Here is a 22,052-nt window from a genome sequence, read left to right on the forward strand (position 1 = left end):
GAGATCGCACCACTGCACTCCAGCCTGGTGACAGAGCAAGACTCCATCTCAAAAAAAAAAAAAAAGAAAAGAAAGAAAAGAAGTAAAGAAGTTTCATTTTAATATTAATAATAGAGATTGTTGTGGAAGACAGTAGTTACACAACGATTAACAATCCTTTGTCAGGAACTCTTGTGGTAGAGCACACCTCCCGTATGATCTTTTACTTTGTTGTCTTATATATAAACAAGCACCGCACCTAAGGTGGGCATGTTCCTCCTCTTACTTCTGGGAATGCCCTGCTCTGTCTGAAGTAGCCATCCTTTGATTCCTTTACTTTCTCAATAAATTTACTTTCACTTTACACTGTGGACTTGCTCTGAATTATTTCTTGAATGAGATCCAAGAACCCCGTCTTGGGGCCTGGATCAGGACCCTTTTCCGATAACAACTTCAGATCTCTCTGCCCCAACTGTTTTCCTCTCAAATAGCTGTGTGGAGTGTTTGCTACCTGCTCCTTTCAAGTCACTGGCTAAATGTCACTTTACTATAGCCCTTTCAGATTCCCCTGTATTGGTCCGTCCTCACTCTGCTAATACATACCCAAGACTGCGGTAATTTATAAAGGAAAGAGGTTTAATTGGAAGGTGGAAACAACACAAATTTCCATTAACCAATAAGTGGATAAGCAAAATGTGGTCTATCTGTACAATTAAATATTTTTCAGCAACAGAAAAGAATGAAGTCACTCTGAGAGGCCGAGGTGGGAGGATCACGAGGTCAAGGGATTGAGGCCATCCTGGACAACATGGTGAAACCCTGTCTCTACTAAAAATACAAAAATTAGCCAGGCATGGTGGCGGGCGCCTGTAATCCCAGCTACTCACAAGACTGAGGCAGGAGAATGGCTTGAACCCAGGAGGCGGAGGTTGCAGTGAGCCGAGATCGCACTACTGCACTCCAGTCAGGGCGACAGAGCAAGACTCCATCTTAAAAAAAAAAAAAAAAAAAAAAAGAACATTAGTGTGCAGGTTTTTGTGTGTACATGTTTTCAATTCTCTTGCATGTATACCTAGGAGTGGAATTGCTGGGTCGTAAGTAACTCTGTGTTTAACTTTCTGAGGAACCGTCAGATTGTTTTCCAAAGCAGCTGCACCATTTCACTCAATCTTGCCTCTTTGCATTCCCACAGCCCTTGGTGTCCACTTGCTACCTCTGGCTGTGTTTCTTAGCTCCTTGCCTGTGGGCCTGTTTCCCTTGAGAGAGCTGGAACCTGACAGCGATGAGCATACATTTCCTTTTTTTGTGGAGACGGGGCCTCACTATGTTGTCCAGGCTGCTCTTGAACTCCTGGACTCAAGCAATCTGCCTGCCTCATGCTCCCGAAGTGTTGGGATTGCAGGCATGAGCCATCATGACTGGCCTGGATGAGTGTGTTTTATTTACTTATTAATTTAATTTATTTATTTATTTGAGACAGGATCTTGCTCTGTCAACCAGGCTGGAGTGCAGTGGTGCAATCTCGGCTCACTGCAACCTCCGCCTCCCGGGTTCAAGCGATTCTCCTGCCTCAGCCTCCTGAATAGCTGGGATTACAGGCGCGCACCACCAGGCCCGATTAACGACTATGTTTTAATCCGGTGTCATATTTATTTTGACATCCTCAGTTTCCTCATGTGTACAAAGGAGACAAGGTATGGAACTGACAGGTAATCTCACCAGGAAAGTTTGGCTTCATGAAAGCTATTCCCTGGCAAAGTCTGGGAGATGGCCCCCCAAAACTACTTATGCAATATTTCTGGTCAGGAGCAAGAAAAGAAAATCCTGACAAGTTCTCTTCACCCTTAACAAAGTTAGATTCTTTTCTATTTTCCAATTAAGTTATAATTATTCATGAAATATGAGAGCCAATAAGCAAGAGTTGCTATATCATGTGCCTTTATTTTCTGGGATACACGTTTGGCGTTTCTTTCTTTGATGTTCTCTTCCACAAGGTTCTCTGGGAGCAAGCCACGCCCACGGGCTCAGTCTCCCAGCACCCCCATAGTCTCTCCTCTGCCTCAGCCGGCACCTCTGTCATCTGTGTTCACAAATCTTCCATTTTTCCATTATGTGACGCATTCTTTGTTTCTTTTTGTGTTACTGAGTTTTTCTCTTCCCTCAGTTTCTTCTTCTTCATATTTTTCCTTCTTTTTGATCTAATAACTAAAATGTAGAAACGATGTTATCGATATAGTAATAAGTGAGGATTAAAACTGGAGACACAGGGGTGAGGGAAAAAGCCTGGAAAAATGGAGGTACCAACAGTGGAATTTTCAGAGGATTCATAATGAATGTTATTTGTCTGACAAGGATGGTGAAAATTAAATTTTAAAATTATTTTCCCATATTTTGTATTCAAGTTGTATAAATGCCCAGTAAAAGAAGAAGAAGAATGTAGAAAAGTTATAATCCGGCCGGGGGCGGTGGCTCAAGCCTGTAATCCCAGCACTTTGGGAGGCCGAGACGGGCGGATCACGAGGTCGGGAGATCGAGACCATGCTGGCTAACACGGTGAAACCCCGTCTCTACTAAAAAAATACAAAAAACTAGCCGGGCGAGGTGGCGGGCGCCTGTAGTCCCAGCTACTCGGGAGGCTGAGGCAGGAGAATGGCCTGAACCCGGGAGGCGGAGCTTGCAGTGAGCTGAGATCCGGCCACTGCACTCCAGCCTGGGAGACAGAGCGAGACTCCGTCTCAAAAAAAAAAGAAAAGTTATAATCCAATGTGGTAAAGAGACATTGGGAAAGTGTTTTCTTTTTCTTTTTTTTTTTTTTTTTTTTGAGACGGAGTCTCGCTCTGTCGCCCAGGCTGGAGTGCAGTGGCCGGATCTCAGCTCACTGCAAGCTCCGCCTCCCGGGTTCACGCCATTCTCCTGCCTCAGCCTCCCAAGTAGCTGGGACTACAGACGCCCGCCACCTCGTCCGGCTAATTTTTCGTATCTTTTTAGTAGAGACGGGGTTTCACCGTGTTAGCCAGGATGGTCCTGATCTCCTGACCTCGTGATCCACCCGCCTCGGCCTCCCAAAGTGCTGGGATTACAGGCTTGAGCCACCGTGCCCGGCCCGGGAAAGTGTTTTCTACAGGTTATGACAAAGCCCTCTGCCTCACTGAGCATCAGTGATCTCTCCTGCTCTGGCCGTTCTGCCTCTTTCTGGCTATGTCTGGAGTTTTTAGAGAGTAAGTCCATGTGAGGAATGGTTACTATGGCTGAATCACACACTGCACTTTCTATAGGTTTCTCTCTAGAAATTTTTAAACAGATACCCACGAATCTCAGAACTTCTAGGCTGGGCTCAGTGGCTCAAACCTATAATCCCAACAGTTTGGGAGGCCAAGACAGGAAGATCTCTTGAGCCCAGGAGTTTGTGACCAACCTGGGCAACACGGCGAAAACTGTCTCTACTAAAAATACAAAAACTAGCCCAGTGCAGTGGCTCATGCCTGTAATCCCAGGACTTTGGGAGGCTGAGGAGGGCAGATCACTTGAGGTCAAGAGTTGGAGACCAGCCTGGCCAACATGATGAGGCCTTGTCTTTACTAAAAATACAAAAATGAGCCAGTCATGGTGGTGCATGCCTGTAATCCCAGCTACTCGGGAGGCTGAGGCACGAGAATCACTTGAACCCAGGAGGCAGAGGTTGCAGTGAACCAAGATTGTACCACTGCACTCCAGCCTGGGCAGCAGAGCGAGACTCCGTCTCAAAACAAAAACAAAAACAAAAATGAGTTGGGCATAGTGACTTGCACTTGCAGTCCCAGCCACTCAGGAGGCTGAGGTGGGAGGATTAACTGAGCCCACAAAGTTGAGGCTGCAGTGGGCTGATATCGCACCACTGCACTCCAACCTGGGTGACATAGTGAGACTCTGTCTCAAAAAAAAGAAAAAAAAAAAAAAAAAAGCCAGGAGTGGTGGCTCACGCCTATACTCCTAGCACTTTGGGAGGCCAAGGCAGGTGGATGACTTGAGGTCAGGAGTTCGAGACCAGCCTGGCTAACTGGTGAAACTCCATCTCTACTAAAAGTACAAAAATTAGCCAGGCATCACGGTGCACGCCTGTAATCCCAGCTACTCTGGAGGCTGAGGCAGGATAATTGCTTGAACCCAGGAGGCAAAGGTTGCAGTGAGGCAAGATTTCGCCACTGCACTCCAGCTTGGGTGACATAGGGAGACTCTGTCTCAAATAAATAAATAAATAAGTAAATAAGGCCAGGCGCGGTGGCTCAAGCCTGTAATCCCAGCACTTTGGGAGGCCGAGACGGGCGGATCACAAGGTCAGGAGATGGAGACTATTCTGGCTAACACGGTGAAACCTCGTCTCTACTAAAAAATACAAAAAACTAGCCAGGCGAGGTGGCAGGCGCCTGTAGTCCCAGCTACTCGGGAGGCTGAGGCAGGAGAATGGCGTAAATTCGGGACGTGGAGCTTGCAGTGAGCCGAGATCCGGCCACTGCACTCCAGCCTGGACGACAGAGCGAGACTCTGTCTCAAAAAAAAATAATAATAAAAATAAATAAATAAACAAAAAATAAATAAAATTCTATAGCTGGGGTGCACTGGCTCACTCCTGTAATCCCAGCACTTTGGGAGGCCAAGGCGGGTGGATCACGAGGTCAGAAGATCAAGACCATCCTGGCTAACATGGTGAAACCCCGTCTCTACTAAAAATACAAAAAATTAGCCAGGCCTGGTGGCGGGCACCTGTAGTCCCAACTGCTGGGGAGGCTGAAGCAGGAGAATGGTGTGAACCCAGGAGGCAGAGCTTGCAGTGAGCTGAGATTGCGCCACTGCACTCCAGCCTGGGCAACAGAGTGAGATTCCATCTCAAAAAAAAAAAAAAAAAAGAACTTGTACAAAATCAGTTTTAAATGATCAGTGTCACCCTCTTCTCACAAGTACAGGAGAACATGTCTGTGGTGGACATGGCATGCTGGGAACTTTGACCCTGGGCTAGTGACCTCTATTTTGTGGGTCTGGATCCCATTTCCACATCAGATGGAGACATGGTGCAGGTAAAACACCTGCGTGTTGGTGTTCTGAATGCAGGATAACATCATGGTAATAAGTATGTTTAACGGAAACATGTTTTGTGCTGGGAAAAGTTTGTTTCCTGAACTCTGTTAGATCCTTGGAATTGCCCTGCAAAAGGAACTGAGCAACCCCACAGTTGTTCACCCCTCTGTAAGATTTGATGAGAAAGGTTCACTTCCATAAGTGTGGCTGTGAATATTTGTCTCTCTTACTTCAAACTCCCTTAACTCCCACTTATCTTTGCCTTTGAAAACCAAGCCACAGGCCGGGCACAGTGGCTCACACCTGTAATCCCAGCACTTTGAGAGACTGAGGCAGGCAGATCACAAGGTAAGGAGATCAAGACCATCCTGGCTAACACGGTGAAACCTTGTCTTTACTAAAAATACAAAAAAAGAAAGAAAGAAAGAAAGAAAATTAGCTGGGCATGGTGGCACTCTCCTGTAGTCCCAATTACTTGGGAGACTGAGGCAGGAGGATCACTTAAACCCAGGTGGTGGAGGTTGCAGTGAGCCGAGATTGCGCCACTGCACTGCAGCCTGGGCGACAGGGAGACTCCGTCTCAAAAAAAAAAAAAAAAAAAGTTGGCAGCAGTGGCTCACGCCTGTAATCCCAGCACTTTGGGAGGCTGAGGTGGGCAGATCACGAGGTCATGAGATCGAGACCATCCTGGCTAACATGGTGAAACCCCGTCTCTACTAAAAATACAAAAAATTAGCTGGGCATGGTGGTGGGCGCCTGTAGTCCCAGCTACTCGGGAGGCTGAGGCAGGAGAATGGTGTGAACCCAGGAGGCAGAGCTTGCAAGGTGAGCCAAGATCGCGCCACTGCACTCCAGCCTGGGCGACAGAGCAAGACTCCATCTCAAAAAAAGAAAAAAGAAAGAAACAAAGAAAAGAAAACCAAGCCACCGCTGCCAGCTTGGCCTTCCTGCGAGTGGCTCTGACAGGTCACGTTACCTGAGTGGATGAACTTCTCCAGCTCCTTTTCGTTCTCTGGAAGTAGGTGCGTGGACTCATCCTCATCCTCTGAGCCCTCTTCTTTGTCTCCTAATGACGGTATCCTGATATTCTTATAAAGCGACTCGAGCTGTTGTCTTTCCTCAGCCTGTGCCAGTCGACTGGAGAATGATATAAATAAATTTAGAAGCACAGTTTTCATGGTGAATAATTCATTTCTCAATCATGCCACTTTTTGACTGGAAAGGAGTTGCTTGTGGGGTGGGTGTAGAAGTAAGACTTTGAAACCAGACTAATCATGGTCAGATCTCAAATGTCTACCTGGTCAGGTCATTTCCTGGAGTAAGGAGTAACTCTTATCCCAAAGCATGGATCAAAGCCAGGACTAGACGTGAGCAAGGCACTCACATCGGGTTCCAAACTTAAGGTGTTGACAAAAAGCTCCATAATCAGACAAATCATCTTTCTTTCTCTCTTTTTCTTTTTCTTTCTTTCTTTCTTCCTTTCTTTTCTTTTTCTTTTTTTCTTTTCTTTTTTTCTTTCTTGTTCCTCTCTCTTTCTTTCCTCCCTCCCTCCCTTCCTTCTTTTTTCTCTTTTTTTTTCTTTCCTTTTTCCCTTTTTTTTTTTTTTCTCTCTCTCTCTCTCTTTCTTTCTTTGGAACAGGGTCTCAGTCACCCAGGCTAGAAGTGAACTGATGCAATCATGGTTCACTGCAGCCTCAAACTCCTGGGTTCAGTCTTCCCTGCTCAGCCTCCTGAATAGCTGGGACCACAGGCTCATGGCACCATGCTCGGCTAATTATTTTTGTATTTTTTTGTAGAAATGGGGTCTTGCTATGTTGCCCAGGATGGTCTCAAACTCCTAGGCTCAAGCTACCTTTCCTCCTTGGCCTCCCAAAGCACTGGAATTACAGGTGTGAGCCACTGTGCCCGGCCATAGTCATATTTCAGTGTAATATTTTACAAAATAAAAATTAATGGAAGAAATCCGTGATGAACAAAATGGGATAGAAAGGGTGTTACTGATGTTTCTACCTCACTGTAGGTCCAATCCTGGAAGTGGATCATTGAACAGCTATTTCTGTTTGGTGTGGAAATGGATGACAGTGTTTTCTTAACATACTTACCTTCCCAGTACTTTGTGAATTATGTAATAAAAAAATACTTTTAGATGCCAGGCGCAGTGGCTCACGCCTGTAATCCCAGCACTTTGGTAGGCTGAGGCGGGCAGATCACCTGAGGTCAGGAGTTTGAGGCCAGCCTGACCAACATGGAGAAACCCCATTTGTACTAAAAAAATACAAAATTAGCAGGGCATGGTGGCGCATGCCTGTAATCCCAGCTACTTGGGAGGCTGAGGCAGGAGAATCACTTGAACCCGGGAGGCAGAGGTTGCAGTGAGCCGAGATCGCGCCATTGCACTCCAGCCTGGGCAACAAGAGTGAAACTCCGTCTCAAAAAAATAGAAAATAAAAACTTTTAGGGTTAGCTTTTTTGTTTTTTGTTTTTCTTGCTCAAAGCCAAATCCCAGCAGAGGGTTGGCTCCTTTGGGTTCCAGGGGCAGTGGTGGAGGAAGGGTGTGGGCACTCTAGAAGCTGTGAGGCAGCAGAGCTGGCCGCAAACATCACCAAAGATCGTCAAAAGGCTGGGGCAGGAGCAAGAATTGAGTGACAAGAGGGAGGTGCTCGCCTCAGTGTGAAATGTAAGGAGGTGCCCCAAACACTGAAAAATGAAGATGAGGCCGGGCGCGGTGGCTCAAGCCTGTAATCCCAGCACTTTGGGAGGCCGAGACGGGCGGATCACGAGGTCAGCAGATCGAGACCATCCTGGCTAACCCGGTGAAACCCCGTCTCTACTAAAAAATACAAAAAAAAAAAACAAAACTAGCCGGGCGAGGTGGCGGGCGCCTGTAGTCCCAGCTACTCGGGAGGCTGAGGCAGGAGAATGGCGTAAACCCGGGAGGCCGAGCTTGCAGTGAACTGAGATCCGGCCACTGCACTCCAGCCTGGGCGACATAGTGAGACTCTGTCTCAAAAAAAAAAAAAAGAAAAAGAAAAATGAAGATGAGTTTTTTTTTGTTGTTTTTTTTTTTTTTGAGATGGAGTTTCGCTTTGTTACCCAGGCTGGAGTGCAATGGTGCGATCTCGGCTCACCACAACCTGTGCCCCCAGGTTCAAGTGATTCTCCTGCCTCAGTCTCCCAAGTAGCTGGGATTACAGGCATGCGCCACCACGCCCGGCTAACTTTTTTTGAATTTTTAGTACAGATGGGGTTTCTCCATGCTGATCACGCTGGTCTTGAACTCCCAACCTCAGGTGATCCACCCACCTCAGCCTCCCAAAGTGCTGGGATTACAGGCGTGAGCCACCACTCCCAGCCCTTAACTCAATATTTTTAAAAATTGAAATGAGGCAAAAAAAAAAAAAAATCCAGGATATACCAAATATCAAAATTGTAAACAGAGATAGGATCCAACAGTGCTGTGCTGAACCACGGGGGAGCTTGAGTCAAAAGGAAAGGTGTGAGTCCCTATACATATGTTTTAATGTATTTTTAAATGCTTATTCTTTTCCAAAACACTTAAGAAGTTCAGAATATTTTTAATAATTGAAAACTGGTGTATGAAAAGTCACAACGTTAAGTTTAAATATTTTATCTAGGCCAGGCATGGTGGCTCACGCCTGTAATCCCAGCACTTTGGGAAGCCAAGGCGGGCAGATCATGAGTCAGAAGATCGAGACCATCCTGGGTAACTCAGTGAAACCCTACTAAAACTACAAAAACAATTAGCCAGGTGTGGTGGCGGCGCCTGTAGTCCCAGCTCCTTGGGAGGCTGAGGCAGAAGAATGGCGTGAACCTGGGAGGTGGAGCTTGTAGTGAGCAGAGATCGTGCCACTGCACTCCAGCCTGGGCGACAGAGCAAGACTCCATCTCCAAAAAAAATAAAAATTATTAAAAAACATTTATACCCCAAACAAAATTAATTGTAATTTTACTTTCCTGGTTTAAATAAAAGCAAACTTACCAATAGTATTTTCAGAATCTACTTCTGGAAAAAATGAACCACTAAAAATTACATAAAACTTGTAATTTTGAATAGGTGGTTTTGTTTTTTTTGTTTGTTTGTTTGTTTCGGTTTTGGCCTCAGGCTCCACTCTAGCTTAGTGCTAATACAAATGTGAAAACAATAAGAATTGACTAGCTCAACAACTCAATTCAACACTGAGTGTCCAGGAGATATTTTTTACTGAGTTGCATTAGAAAACTTTATATTTATTAATAGTTTTGTCTATAATAATGAAATATACAGAAGCTACGGTTACATAATTTTTTTTTTTTTTTTTTTTTTTTTGAGACAGGGTCTCACTCTGTCGCCCAGGCTGGAGTGCGGTGGTGCGACCTCAGCTCACTGCAACCTCCATCTCTGGGGCTCAAAGCATGCTCCCACCTCAGCCTCTAGAGTAGCTGGGACTACAGGTGTGTGCCACCATGCCTGGTTAATTTTTGTATTTTTTGTATAGATGGGGTTTCACCATGTTGCCCAGGCTGGTCTCAAACACTTGAGTTTAAGGGATCTACCTGCCTCGGTCTCCCAAAGTGTTGGGATCACAGGTGTCAGCCACTGCCCCCGGCCTATACAGTTACATAAATTAAGTGGATGTAGTGGAGATAACCCACAACCAAGCACGCAGGTTACACTCTCATTAGCAACATTTTTCTCTTTTACCTTTAATGTCACTTTGCCTTCATGTGACCTACTCCAAGGTGGTCTCAACATAGCTGCCTCAAAAAATATCCCACACATGGCAATATATCCCATTTTCATACTTAATTCTAATGAAGCAAGTAATTTTGTACTTCTCAAGCTGTTTCTGGTGAGATAACAACGGAATCCTAGCATGGAATCATAGAGTAGGAGTCAGGGTCTGTTGCTTTGCTGTGACATGAGGTCACAGTGTGTCTCACCATTTTCTACCGTGAATTTCAAAACGATTACATCACTCGAAAGAGCTTGATCTCAAGCTTTATTTGCGAAGATGGTGACGTATCTTCCCCCAAAGCTGCTGTCACCCCAGACTGCACTGACATATTTCTAGTGAAAAGGAGAGTCGTCACTCTTTTCTGCTGTGCACTATTGAGATTCCTTCCAAAGTAGCAAGTTCATTTTTATTTATTTATTTATTTATTTATTTATTTATTTATTTATTTATTATTTGAGACAGAGTTTTGCTCTTGTCGCCCAGGCTGGAGTGCAATGGCGTTATCTCTGCCCACTGCAACCCCCGCCTCCCAGGTTCAAGCGATTCTCCTGCCCCAGCCTCCCAAGTAGCTGGGATTACAGGCGCCCGCCACCATGCCCAGATAATTTTTGTATTTTTAGTAGAGACAGCATTTCACTATGTTGGCCAGGCTGGTCTCGAACTCCTAACCTCAGGTGATCTGCCTGTCTCAGTCTCCCAGAGTGCTGGGATTACTGGCATGAGCCACCACACCCGGCCTCAAGTTCATTTTAAAATACCAAATGCTGGGGTCTGAGAATGGTGGCTCACATCTTTAATCCCAGCACTTTGGGAGGCCCAGGCGGGTGGATCACCTGAGGTCGGGAGTTCGAGACCAGCCTGACCAACGTGGAGAAACCCCATCTCTACAAAAAATACAAAATTAGCCGGGTATGGTGGCGCATGCCTGTAGTAATCCCAGCTGCTTGGGAGGCTGAGGCAGGAGAATTGCTTGAACCCAGGAGGCAGAAGTTGCAGTGAACCGAGATCCATACCACTGCACTCTAGCCTGGGCAACAAGAGCAAAACTCCGTCCCCACCCAAAAAAAAAAGTAAAAAAATAAATAAAATACTGAATTTTGGGAGGATGCCAGCATCTCAAACTGTGTCTTTCAAACATTTTTTTATCATGACTCCCAGTAAAAAATATATTTTATTTCACAACCATGTGTCTCTGTGTGTACATGTCTCACATGTGCATCTGAAAAGTTTAAAAATCAGCCTTTTACATTAATATTTTAAGTAATATTTCCTAATATATTCTATTCTGCTGAATTGTATTCTGTCCTGTGCCTTTCTTTCTTTTTTTTTCATGTGTATCATGACTCAACATGAGTACAACCCACATTTTGAAAAACACTAATCTGGAAATTTATAATGACTATAATAATTTAACAATTGTAAGATGTGTCATCATCATCCTTTGACACTAAATAATAATCAGTTGATTTGTTACGTCTCATTTAAGGATAGCAGATTTTTTTTTTTTTTGAGATGGAGTCTTGCTCTGTCGCCCAGGCTGGAGTGCAGTGGCCAGATCTCAGCTCACTGCAAGCTCCGCCTCCCGGGTTTACGCCATTCTCCTGCCTCAGCCTCCCGAGTAGCTGGGACTATAGGCGCCCGCCACCTCGCCCGGCTAGTTTTTTGTATTTTTTAGTAGAGACGGGGTTTCACCGTGTTAGCCAGGATGGTCTCGATCTCCTGACATTGTGATCCGCCCGTCTTGGCCTCCCAAAGTGCTGGGATTACAGGCTTGAGCCACCGCGCCCGGCCAGGATAGCAGATGTTACTTAGCAGATACTTACTATATCATATAGAAGATTGCCATCCCACTTATCAGGGCAATGCTGAAGGCTACGCTCGAAATTAAAATTACTTTAACAAGAGCAGGTCTATGCCGAATTATTGCTAAAAAGAAAGAAAAGAAAATAGTGCTCAAAAATGTTCATTTTAGCTATGTCTTTCAGTTAATATATTTGTCCTTACAGAGGGGAATAGAAGTCAAAACCAGACACACTTTTAAAAATAGCTTTTTTTTTTTTTTGGACACAGAGTCCCGTTCTATCACCCAGGCTGGAGTGCAGTGCATGATCACAGCTCACTGCAACTTCCATCTCCCGGGTCCCAGCGATTCTCCTGCCTCAGCCTCCCAAGTAGCTGGCACCACAGGTATGCGCCACCACACCTGCCTAATTTTTTTATGTTTTTGTAGAGATGGGGTTTTGCCACGTTGCTCAGGCTTTCTTAATTTTAGAAAATACTGAAGTTAGATTTTACGGCCTATGTGAACAAATATAATTTTTGCCCCCAACAATCCCTGACTCAAGTTCACCTTCCGTCCTGGGCTGGAGCCCTCCCCTCTGCTCTGTAGAGACACTGGGTCCCTGACTCTGTGTGGCAACACCTGCTGTGTATGCAGCTGAAGGGGAAGTGGCCTTCATCTTATGATTTGGGTGCTGCCCTGATGGTCTCAGATTGTGTGGTGCTCTCATGAAAGGACACTGCAGGACAACTTAGGATGGAATTCCATGGACCTGCATTCCAGGTGTCAATTTTAGGACTACGGAACACGCTATAAAATCACGGCTGTTCTTTGCAGGCTCAGGTGTGTCATCCTCCTTCATATTATCTGAAATGTGAAAAATAACAAGTTGTTGTTTGTGCAAACTGAACAAAGTAGCAGCTGGCGAAGTAAGTGCATTATTCAGCCACTTGTAAAATCTGACAAGTTGGAATGGGTGCCGTGGCTCACACCTGTAATTCCAGCACTTTGAGAGGCCAAGGTGGGTGGATTACCTGAGGTCAGGATTTCGAGACCAGCCTGACCAACATGGTGAAACCCTGTCTCTACTAAAAATACAAAAATTAGCTGGGCATGGTGCCGCGTGCCTGTAATCCCAGCTACTCAGGAGGCTGAAGCAGGAAAATTGCTTGACCCAGGAGGCAGAGGTTGCACTGAACCAAGGTTGTGCCATTGCACTCCAGCCTGGGGGACAGAGCGAGACTCCATCTCAAAAAAAAAAAAAAATCTGACAAGTTGAAGCAGCTCCCCCTTGCCTCATGCCTGGCCTTCCCCTGACTGCCATCTCTTCACTGGCACAGGGCAAGGGGTTCAGCCACCTGAGCTGAAAAGCGTCCTGAGATTCACCTGTCAGTGGAAACAGCATACTGAAAACAACCTGGACTATGAAAAAGCTAAGCGTGTAAAATGAATAACTAGATTTTAGGTGAGGGATATGGGGTGTTCACTCTACAGTTCTGTCTACTGTTCTGTATGTTTTCAAATTTTCATGAGGAAATATTTTGGGAGGGAAAAGAACACAGGTTGCAGATAGTTTAGGTGTGATGAAAACTGAAAATGGGCCAGGCGAGCTGGCTCATGCCTATAATGCCAGCACTTTGGAAGGCCAAGGCAGCTAGATCACTTGAGGTCAGGAGTTCAAGACCACTCTGGGCAACATGGTGAAACCCCGTCTCTACTTAAAATACAAAAATTAGCCGGGCATGGTGGCTCACACCTGTAGTCCCAGCTACTTGGGAGGCTGAGGCAGGAGAATCACTTGAACCTGGGAGGCAGAAGTTGCAGTGAGCTGAAATTGTGCCACTGCACTCCAGCCCGGATGACAGAGCGAGACTCTGTCCAAAAAAAAAAAAAGAAAAGAAAAGTAAAGACAACTGAAAACGGACCATTGGATGGGGCATCCAGAAGTTCATTAGAGATCTAGGCAGAGGACATATTAGCTGTGTGGTGGGGACACAACTGAAGCAGGTTCAGGAGGGAGTAAGAAGAAAGTAACTGGAAACCGTGATTTTGAAAATGATTTTGGGGAACTTTGTATAAAAGAAAGAAGAGAAATGGGCACAGCTCCTGGAGGAGTCTAAGAGATTGAGAGACGGATCTTGTTTTTAAGACGTGAACATTGGCAGCACGTTCGTGAATGGGAATGAGACAGTGAATCGTGATACTACAGTACCAGTTCATGCTGGCTGCTGTAACGAAACACCACAGGCTTGGTGGCTTAGAAACCACAGACACAGCCAGCCGCAGTGGCCCACTCCTGTAATCCCAGCACTTCGGGAGGTGGGCAGATCATGCGTGAGCTCAGGAGTTCAAGACCAGCCTGGGCAACATGGTGAAACCCTGACTCTACAAAAAATACAAAAATTCGTCGGATGAGGTGGCAGGTGCCTGTACTCACAGCTACTCAGGAGGCTGAGGCAGGAGAATTGCTTGAGCTAGGGAGCGGGAGGTTGTAGTGAGGTGAGACTGCACCATTACACTCCAGCCTGGGTGACGGGAATGAAACCCTGTCTCAAAAAAAAAAAAAAAAAAAAACCCTTTGGGAGGCTGAGGCAGGTGGATCAGGAGGTCAGGAGTTCAAGACCAGCCTGATCAACATGGCAGAACTCCATCTCTACTAAAAATACAAAATAAAATTAGCCAGGCATGGTGGCTGATGCCTGTAATCCCAGCTACTCAGGAGGCTGAGGCAGAAGAATTGCTTGAACCCGGGAGGCGGAGGTTGCAGTAAGCAGAGATCACACCACTGAACTCCAGCCTGGGCGACAGAGCAAGACTCTGTATGAAAAACAAAAAACAAAAAACAAAGAAACAACAGACATTGATTTCTCACAATTCTGGGGGCTGGGAGGTCCCAGATCAAGGTATCAGCAGCTTTGGTGGCTGGCGAGGGTTCACTTTCTGGTTCAACAGAGGGTGGCTTCTTTGTTGTGTCCTTACAGGGTGGAAGGAGTGAGATAGCTCTCTGTGACTTCTATTGTAAGGGTACTATTCCCAATCATGGGGGTTCCACCCTCATGACCTCGTCATCTCCCAAAGGCTGCAACTCCTAATATCCTGACCTTTGAGATGAGGATTTCAACACATGAATATGGGGTTGGGGGACACCAGCATTCAGACCGGAGCATGCAGGAAAGGGAGAAAGAATTGCCAGGAAAGTCCTTGAGTTGGCCTAAGAGGATGGAAGCTGGGACAGAGGCCAGCCTTGGCATGGACGGTTCAATTTCCAGTAGGAGATGGAGAAAGGGGGTGTGATTGCTGTTAGACAGGAGGGTGTGGACACTGTCTTTTAACTGCTTAAATTTTGTTTGTGAAGGAGGCAAACAAGGGCATTCTGGGAGTGCAAGGCTGGGGTAGAATACACTGAGATATTTGCAGAGCTAGATAAATATATGAGAAAGTCATCAAGCAGGATGGGAGAAGTAGACTAGGAAAATGAATAGCATATTTTTAATAAAATTTCCTAGAAATAGACCAGGCATGGTGGCTCACACCTGTGATCCTAGCACTTTGGGAGGCCGAGGTGGGTGGATCACGAGGTCAGGAGATCGAGACCATCCTGGCTAACATGATGAAACCCCGTCTCTACTAAAAGTACAAAAAAAAAAATGAGCCGGGTGTGGTGGCAGGCACCTGTAGTCCCAGCTACTCGGGAGGCTGAGGCAAGAGAATGGCGTGAACCCGTGAGGTGGAACTTGCAGTAAGCCAAGATCGTGACACTGCACTCCAACCTGGGGGACAGAGTGAGCCTCTATCTTAAAAAAAGAAAGAAAGAAATTCCTAGAAATGGAATTGCTGGGTGGATTTATTATATTTTCTTATTTTCTGTATTCCTGATGCTCTGGCATTTGGGGCCTTAATCCTGGAGAGACCTCCCTTCTCAGGGCTAGTTATTTCTTAGAGACAGCAGATGACTCCCCTGCAAGCACACCTTTGATATACAAACCAACCAATCCAGAGCCCACACCCCAACCATCTCCTTTTCAAACTCACACACTAAGCCAATCTCTCCCTGCCTGCCCTAAATCACTCCAGGGTCAAATACTGGATAACTAGAAACCACCCCTATGGTTTGCCAAAATTAAACCATTCAAATCTAAATTTACTCAGAGTACCTGCCATGCCTCACCCATTCCTTCCCTCGGAAACCCCAGTAGAGGCAGGGGCCATGCTCACCCTCCCTCCCTGTGCTTCCTGAGGGTCCTGCTGTGCCCCTCTGTGGTGGGCCGTGTCTCCTGTTTCCAGGAATCTGTGGGTATAAACTTTTTCCTTCATGAAGATCATTTGTATGTCTGGGAGTTTTGTCATAACTGATTAAAATAAATCCCCCAGGTATATTTCAACACTCTAAGTTAAAAAGTAACCACTGGCCAGGCGCAGTGACTCACACCTGTAGTCTCAGCACTTTGGGAGGCGGAGGTGGGTGGATCATGGGGTCAGGACTTTGAGACCAGCCTGGCCAACATGGTGAAACCCCATCTCTACTAAAAATACAAAAATTAACTGGGTGTGGTGGTGCACACCTGTAATCCCAGCTGCTCGGGAGGCTGAGGCAGGAGAATCTCTTGAGCCCGGGAGGCAGAGGTTGCAGTGAGCTGAGATCACGCCATTGCACTCCAGCCTGGGCAACAGAGCAAAACTCTGTCTCAAAAAAAAAAAAAAAAAAAAAGTAATTGCCTTGGCCAGGCGCGGTGGCTCACCTCTGTAAGCCCAGCACTTTGGGAGGCCGAGCCGGACAGACCACCTGAGATCAGGATTTCGAGAACAGCCTGATTAACAAAGTGAAACCCATCTCTGCTAAAAACACAACATTAGCTTGGCATGGTAGTGGGCACCTTGGCTGGGTGCAGTGGCTCACGTCTGTAAGCCCAGCCCTTTGGGAGGCCGAGCCAGACAGACCACCTAAGATCAGGATTTCGAGACCAGCCTGATTAACAAAGTGAAACTCCATCTCTGCTAAAAACACAACATGAGCTTGGCATGGTAGTGGGCACCTGTAATCCCAGTTACTCGGGAGGCTGAGGTAGGAGAATCGCTTGAACCCGGGAGGTGGAGGTTGCGGTGAGCTAAGATCTTATCATTGCACTCCAGGCTGGGGGCCAAGACTGAAACTCCATCTCAAAAAAACAACAAAAAAAAAGTGATCGCATTGTTTTTCTATTTTTTTTTTTTTTTTTTTTTTTGAGACGGAGTCTCGCTCTGTTGCCCAGGCTGGAGTGCAGTGGCCAGATCTCAGCTCACTGCAAGCTCCGCCTCCCGGGTTCCCGCCATTCTCCCGCCTCAGCCTCCCGAGTAGCTGGGACCACAGGCGCTGCCACCTCGCCCGGCTAATTTTTTGTGTTTTTAGTAGAGACAGGGTTTCGCCGTGTTAGCCAGGATGGTCTCAATCTCCTGACCTTGTGATCCGCCCGTCTCGGCCTCCCAAAGTGCTGGGATTACAGGCTTGAGCCACCGCGCCCGGCCTGTTTTTCTATTTATGAGAACTGTCAATTGCCCTTTCTAGAAGTTGTGCTCACTGCTATCTTACAAACAAGACCTGAGGTTATGTTTCCCAGCTCCTTTGCCGATACAGTTATGAGACATTTTACCCACTTTCAACAGGATAGCTGAAAACCGGAATTACAGTGTAGTTTTATGAAATCAAATCATTCAAACTTAAACTAATTTAAACTTAAAGCTGCTGGAACCTTGAACTACTCTGAAACTTGAGAGCAATGTGGCTATGCAGCTTGAATCACAAGGATGCAGCAGCAACTTCTGCCTTTTTTTCCTGTAAATAAGAAGACCAAGAGGTGCCAGCTGTGAGAGCCCCCTCTGATGGTTGCTCCTCCTCACACAGCAATAATCTTCCTTGGAACGGGGTTGCTGTCTGGAACCAATCAAATAGATGTAACTTATGCACTGGTCTCACATGGAAAATGTTACAATCCTGCTACAATGTCAGTCTCTGTGCATATAAGTGAAACCTTAACTTCTCTTTAGAAATGCTGTCCCCATTAGTTTGGAGTCAGTGTCTCCTGGGTGGACATCCTCAAGCTTTGTGCTCAAATAAACTCTGTACTTAATCATATTTGTCGAACTTCATTATTTAAGCTTGGCAGTTTCAATGCACAATTCTTACTATGAGTAACGCAGACATCTTTCCATATATATATATTTTGATATAGAGTCTCACTCTGTCACCAGGCTGGAGTGCAGTGGCTGGATCTCTGCTCCCTTCAACCTCCACCTCCCGGGTTCAAGTGATTCTCCTGCCTCAGCCTCCTGAGTAGCTGGGATTACAGGTGCCTGCCACCATGCCCAGCTAATTTTTGTATTTTTTAGTAGAGATGGGGATTCACCATGTTGGTCAGGCTGGTCTCAAACTCCTGACCTCAGGTGAGCTACCCACCTCAGCCTCCCAAAGTGCTGGGATTACAGGCACAAGCTACCGCAACCGGACCATCAACTTTATTAGACAATTTTGTCCCGCCTCCATTCTACCTACAACTGGGACCTGAAGCTCAGGGGTGGCAGAGGTCTCAGTGACCTTCCAGCGCCAGCGCACAAAACAAGCTAGTGTCAAAAGAAGGACCAGTGTACAGGCCTTTGACACCCCAGCCGGGACTCAAGCTCTGTGCTTTGGTGACGGTGGTGTCAATGAGCAGGAGAAATAGTCATAGCTGAGCTTTAGGAAGATTGATAATGTGTTTGGCATGGATGGATGTATTCATTGTGTTTTTTATTTTCTGCATTTCCTGATACTTTGACATCTTGGGGCCTTAACTGACCCTTGAAGATACTGCCCCTCCCAGGTCCAGCCAATTCCTAAAGATAGTAAACTCTGGCCTGCGAGTCCACCTTTCATGTGCAAGCCGACCCACCTGAAGCCTACGCCCCAACAATCTCTATGGAGCTCTCATGCTCCAGGACACTATCCCCTGCCCCCAGCTACCCCAGGGCCAGGTCCCGGACAACCAGGGACAGACCCCATGCTGCACAGCCACCAAATCACTCAAGCTGATCCCAAGCCTGCCTTGCCTACCTGCTTCCTATAAAAACCAGAATAAAGTTTGTTTTGTTTTGTTTTGTTTTGTTTTTGAGAAGAAGTCTCGCTCTGCCGCCCAGGCTGGAGTGCAGTGGCGCGATCTCAGCTCATTGCAAGCTCCGCCTCCCGGGTTCACGCCATTCTCCTGCCTCAGCCTCCCGAGTACCTGGGACTACAGGCGCCCGCCACCTCGCCCGGCTAGTTTTTTGTATTTTTTAGTAGAGACGAGGTTTCACCGTGTTAGCCAGGATGGGCTTGGCCTCCCAAAGTGCAGGGATTACAGGCTTGAGCCACCGCACCCAGCGTTTGTTTTTTTAAAGACAGTCTCCCTCTGTTGCCCAGGCTAGAGTACAGTGACGCAATCTCAGCTCACTGCAACCTCCACTTCCCAGGTTCATGCGATTCTCCCCCCTCAGCCTCCCGAATACCTGGGACTACAGGTGCCCACCACCACTCCTAGCTAATTTTTGTATTTTTAGTAGAGATGGGGTTTCACCATATTACCCAGGCTGGTCTTGAACTCTTGACCTCAAGTGATTTGCCCGCCTCGGCCTTCCTAAGTGCTGGGATCACAGGCATGAACCACTGCGCCCGGCCCAGAATAAAGGATTTTGCTCACACTTTCCTGGCTCCCTTTGCCTCCTGACCAACCCTGGTGCTTCCTTGTGTGGCCTCCTACTTCTAGGGACCCGTGAGTACCAGGCTTCTTCCTTCACGACAGTCATTTCTGCGTCTGCATGTCTCACTCAGCGTACGTGATTAAAACAAATGGTGGCTACGTGCTAAAGCGGTGGGGATGGGTGGGGGGCGGAGCTGACTCAGTAGCCGTCCAGTTGCAGGCACTTAGCGAATGTGCAGAGGAGAAGGAAGGACGCTCTGGGGCGGGAGTAGCAGCAGGACACAAGGTACCTTCTGCTTTGGAGGACTCTGAAGCGAGTGGTGTTGAGGAGGTTCCAGGACAAGCCACAGTGGGGAGAGTTGCTAGAAAGGCTGCTGACGGGGTCGCTGTGTGTGCCCATGCATTCTGTGTGTTCCACAGAGATCTCAGACACAGCCTGTGCTCTACTCACTACACCACCAGCCCATGGAGTTCAGCCACCTTCTCACCCGCCCCAGACGGTGTCACTGTGCATCCCCCTCCATAGGGGGCACCTTGTCTAACACACGTGAAGGTGCAGACTCCTTGTGCAGACTCCTTGGTGACCACCCGGCACCCTCTGCAGCCACATATCACAACAGCTTCAGGAATGTTGCGGGTCCACCCGCCCGCCCTTCCAGATCCCTTGTCTTACCTTTATTCCTCAGGAATTTCATGGGGTTCGTAGGTGACGCCGCTAAAAGGGCATCAAAGGGGATCAAGAAGAAGAGATTTTAAGATGGCTTAAGATGAATTTGGGAAAACAAGGAAATAACTTGGCATTAGAGAAGGCTGCCTAACACACAGCTTCCAAATATCTCAGATGGCATGTGTTAATACATTCCTCCCAACGCCTGGCAGCAATGTGTGGGTTAATTTGCAGAAGCCTGGTGTTCTTTTTGCATCCGGTGCTCCCTATCACGAAGAATGACCTTTAGGAACAGGATACCTTTGGTTTCTGGCCTCCTTTTGCAGTCATACAAGTTGGGAAATCTCTGCCCAAATTGAGGACCTGGAGGGAATTTGAGTTGAAGGGGCTATGACCTCATTAGAAGGTCAGAGAGGGTTGGGCACAGTGGCTCGTGCCTGTAATCCCAGCGAGGCAGGCAGATCACGAGGTCAGGAGTTCGAGACCAGCCTGACCAACAGGGTGAAACCCTGTCTCTACTGAAAATACAAAAATTAGCCAGGCATGGTGGTGCATGCCTGTAGTCCCAGCTACTCAGGAGGCTGAGGCAGGAGAACTGCTTGAACCCAGAGGTTGAGGTTGTGGTGAGCCAAGATCGCACCATTGTACTCCAGCTAGGCAACAAAGACTCTGTCTCAAAAAAAAAAAAAAAAGATCAGAGAGCCAGGCAGAGAGGCCAGGGAGCCAACAGTAGTGTCCTTTCCTCGGACACAAATTAGATGCAAATGTATCACACAGCATTTCCTTTGCACGGAATGGAGATTGTTTATAAGCATCATGTATCTCCACAGAGGGTTGCTGAGCTTCAAAGATTGTTGGGGTTGGTTTTGCTGTTGTAAGATAAACAGACATCCTCTAGTACTCAAATTAGAAAGGAACCATAGAAAACATTTATAAAGAATTCTCGGCCAGGTGTGGCAGCTCATGCCTATAATCCCAGCACTTTGGGAGACTGAGGCAGGAAGATCATGAGGACAGGAGATTGAGACCATCCCGGCTAACATGGTGAAACCCTGTCTCTACTAAAAATACAAAAAATTAGCTGGGCCTGGTGGCAGGCGCCTGTAGTCCCAGGTACTCAGAAGGCTGAGGCAGGAGAATGGCGTGAACCTGGGAGGCGGAGCTTGCAGTGAGCCGAGATCGCACCACTGCACTTCAGCCTGGGCGACAGAGCAAGATCCGTCTAAAATATAAAAATACAAATAAAAATAAAAATTCTCTACACTCGTAAACCTTCTGTGTCTAGACTTGCATGCTCTACTGCCAAAACATGCACCAAATTACAATTCAAGTCAGACAGACACATCTGTGTAATCTGGGTGGGATCAAGGTTTTTGTGTGTGCTAATTAAAGTGAAATGAAGAAGAAAGAGAAGAAAGTGGCAATCCCTAAAGAGAAAGCACAACTTAACAGAGTGAAGAGCATAAAATCGAATTTCCAAGCAAATGTTTATCTAATTACACTCTATTTTATGAACCTTTCTACTACCAAGCACACAGTACACATTCACATAGCAGATAAGAGAGGACTCCAGGCTACGATTCTCACTTCACTGAATGAGGAATTCAATGACTCACCCACGGATCTCGACGCAGCCCCTTGAATCCCAGGTAACTGGGTTTTACGAGAGAACACTTTGGGCCCTTTGGTGATGTTTCTGGGTGGTTGTGATTGTTTATTGCCTTGAAAAGAAAACGTTTTGTGGTGAAATGTAATTACCCTCTTTTTATCTCTCCTGAAACAGCTTTTCAGTTTTCCCTGAGTCACGTAAAACCAATGGCTGAAGCTACCTGGTAAGCCTGTTACGTTTCTAGTGGGATGGAGTCCATCTGCAAACGGCAAGCATAAATGAAGTGGGCATTCCATTACAAACAAAAACAAAATGAGGAAACCACTCTGAACCTTGTCCATCACTCTCAAATTATCAGCATTTTATCCTACGGATGAAAGGAAATACTCAGCTACAGTCCAGCATCTGCCCTCTATTTATCTGAGCAATCAAACTCTACTCCCTTCAGAATGTTTGGGCAGTGACTTGGAGCCACCAGTGTGAGGTCAGTCCTTGCTGTGGTAACGGAGTTCCTTCATGGAACCAAGCTGACCAATGGGGAGAC

General features: G+C 46.7%; 1 protein-coding gene across 2 annotated transcripts; it reads right to left on the minus strand.

Annotated features, from left to right (window-relative positions):
- Positions 1–1,900: 1,900 nt before the first annotated feature.
- Positions 1,901–21,988, minus strand: C19H19orf18 (chromosome 19 C19orf18 homolog). 2 transcript variants are annotated; one of them, XM_045381272.3, is made up of 5 exons: positions 21,516–21,988; positions 19,906–19,947; positions 11,591–11,693; positions 6,008–6,168; positions 1,901–2,184 (listed from the first exon to the last, which is right to left on the minus strand). In XM_045381272.3, exons 1-5 carry the CDS (start codon positions 21,847–21,849, stop codon positions 2,066–2,068), a joined length of 759 nt encoding a protein of 252 aa, XP_045237207.2. In that variant the 5' UTR covers positions 21,850–21,988; the 3' UTR covers positions 1,901–2,065. The 2 variants fall into 2 exon arrangements, with proteins under 2 accessions (XP_045237207.2, XP_073881157.1); XM_074025056.1 differs by lacking the exons at positions 19,906–19,947; positions 21,516–21,988 and adding an exon at positions 12,118–13,447.
- Positions 21,989–22,052: the final 64 nt, after the last annotated feature.

This window comes from Macaca fascicularis, chromosome 19 (genome assembly GCF_037993035.2).
Source record: "Macaca fascicularis isolate 582-1 chromosome 19, T2T-MFA8v1.1".
In the NCBI taxonomy this organism is placed as follows: domain Eukaryota; kingdom Metazoa; phylum Chordata; class Mammalia; order Primates; family Cercopithecidae; genus Macaca; species Macaca fascicularis.

Coding starts and splice junctions, on each gene's coding strand:
- C19H19orf18 (XM_045381272.3), bottom strand. CDS start 21,849: ATGGACAAGGTTCAGAGTGGTTTCCTCATTTTGTTTTTGTTTGTAATG. Junction 19,948..21,515: donor GGCTGCGTCGAGATCCGTGG/GTGAGTCATTGA, acceptor ATGCCCTTTTAG/CGGCGTCACCTACGAACCCC. Junction 6,169..11,590: donor GCAATCTTCTATATGATATA/GTAAGTATCTGC, acceptor ATCATTCTCCAG/TCGACTGGCACAGGCTGAGG.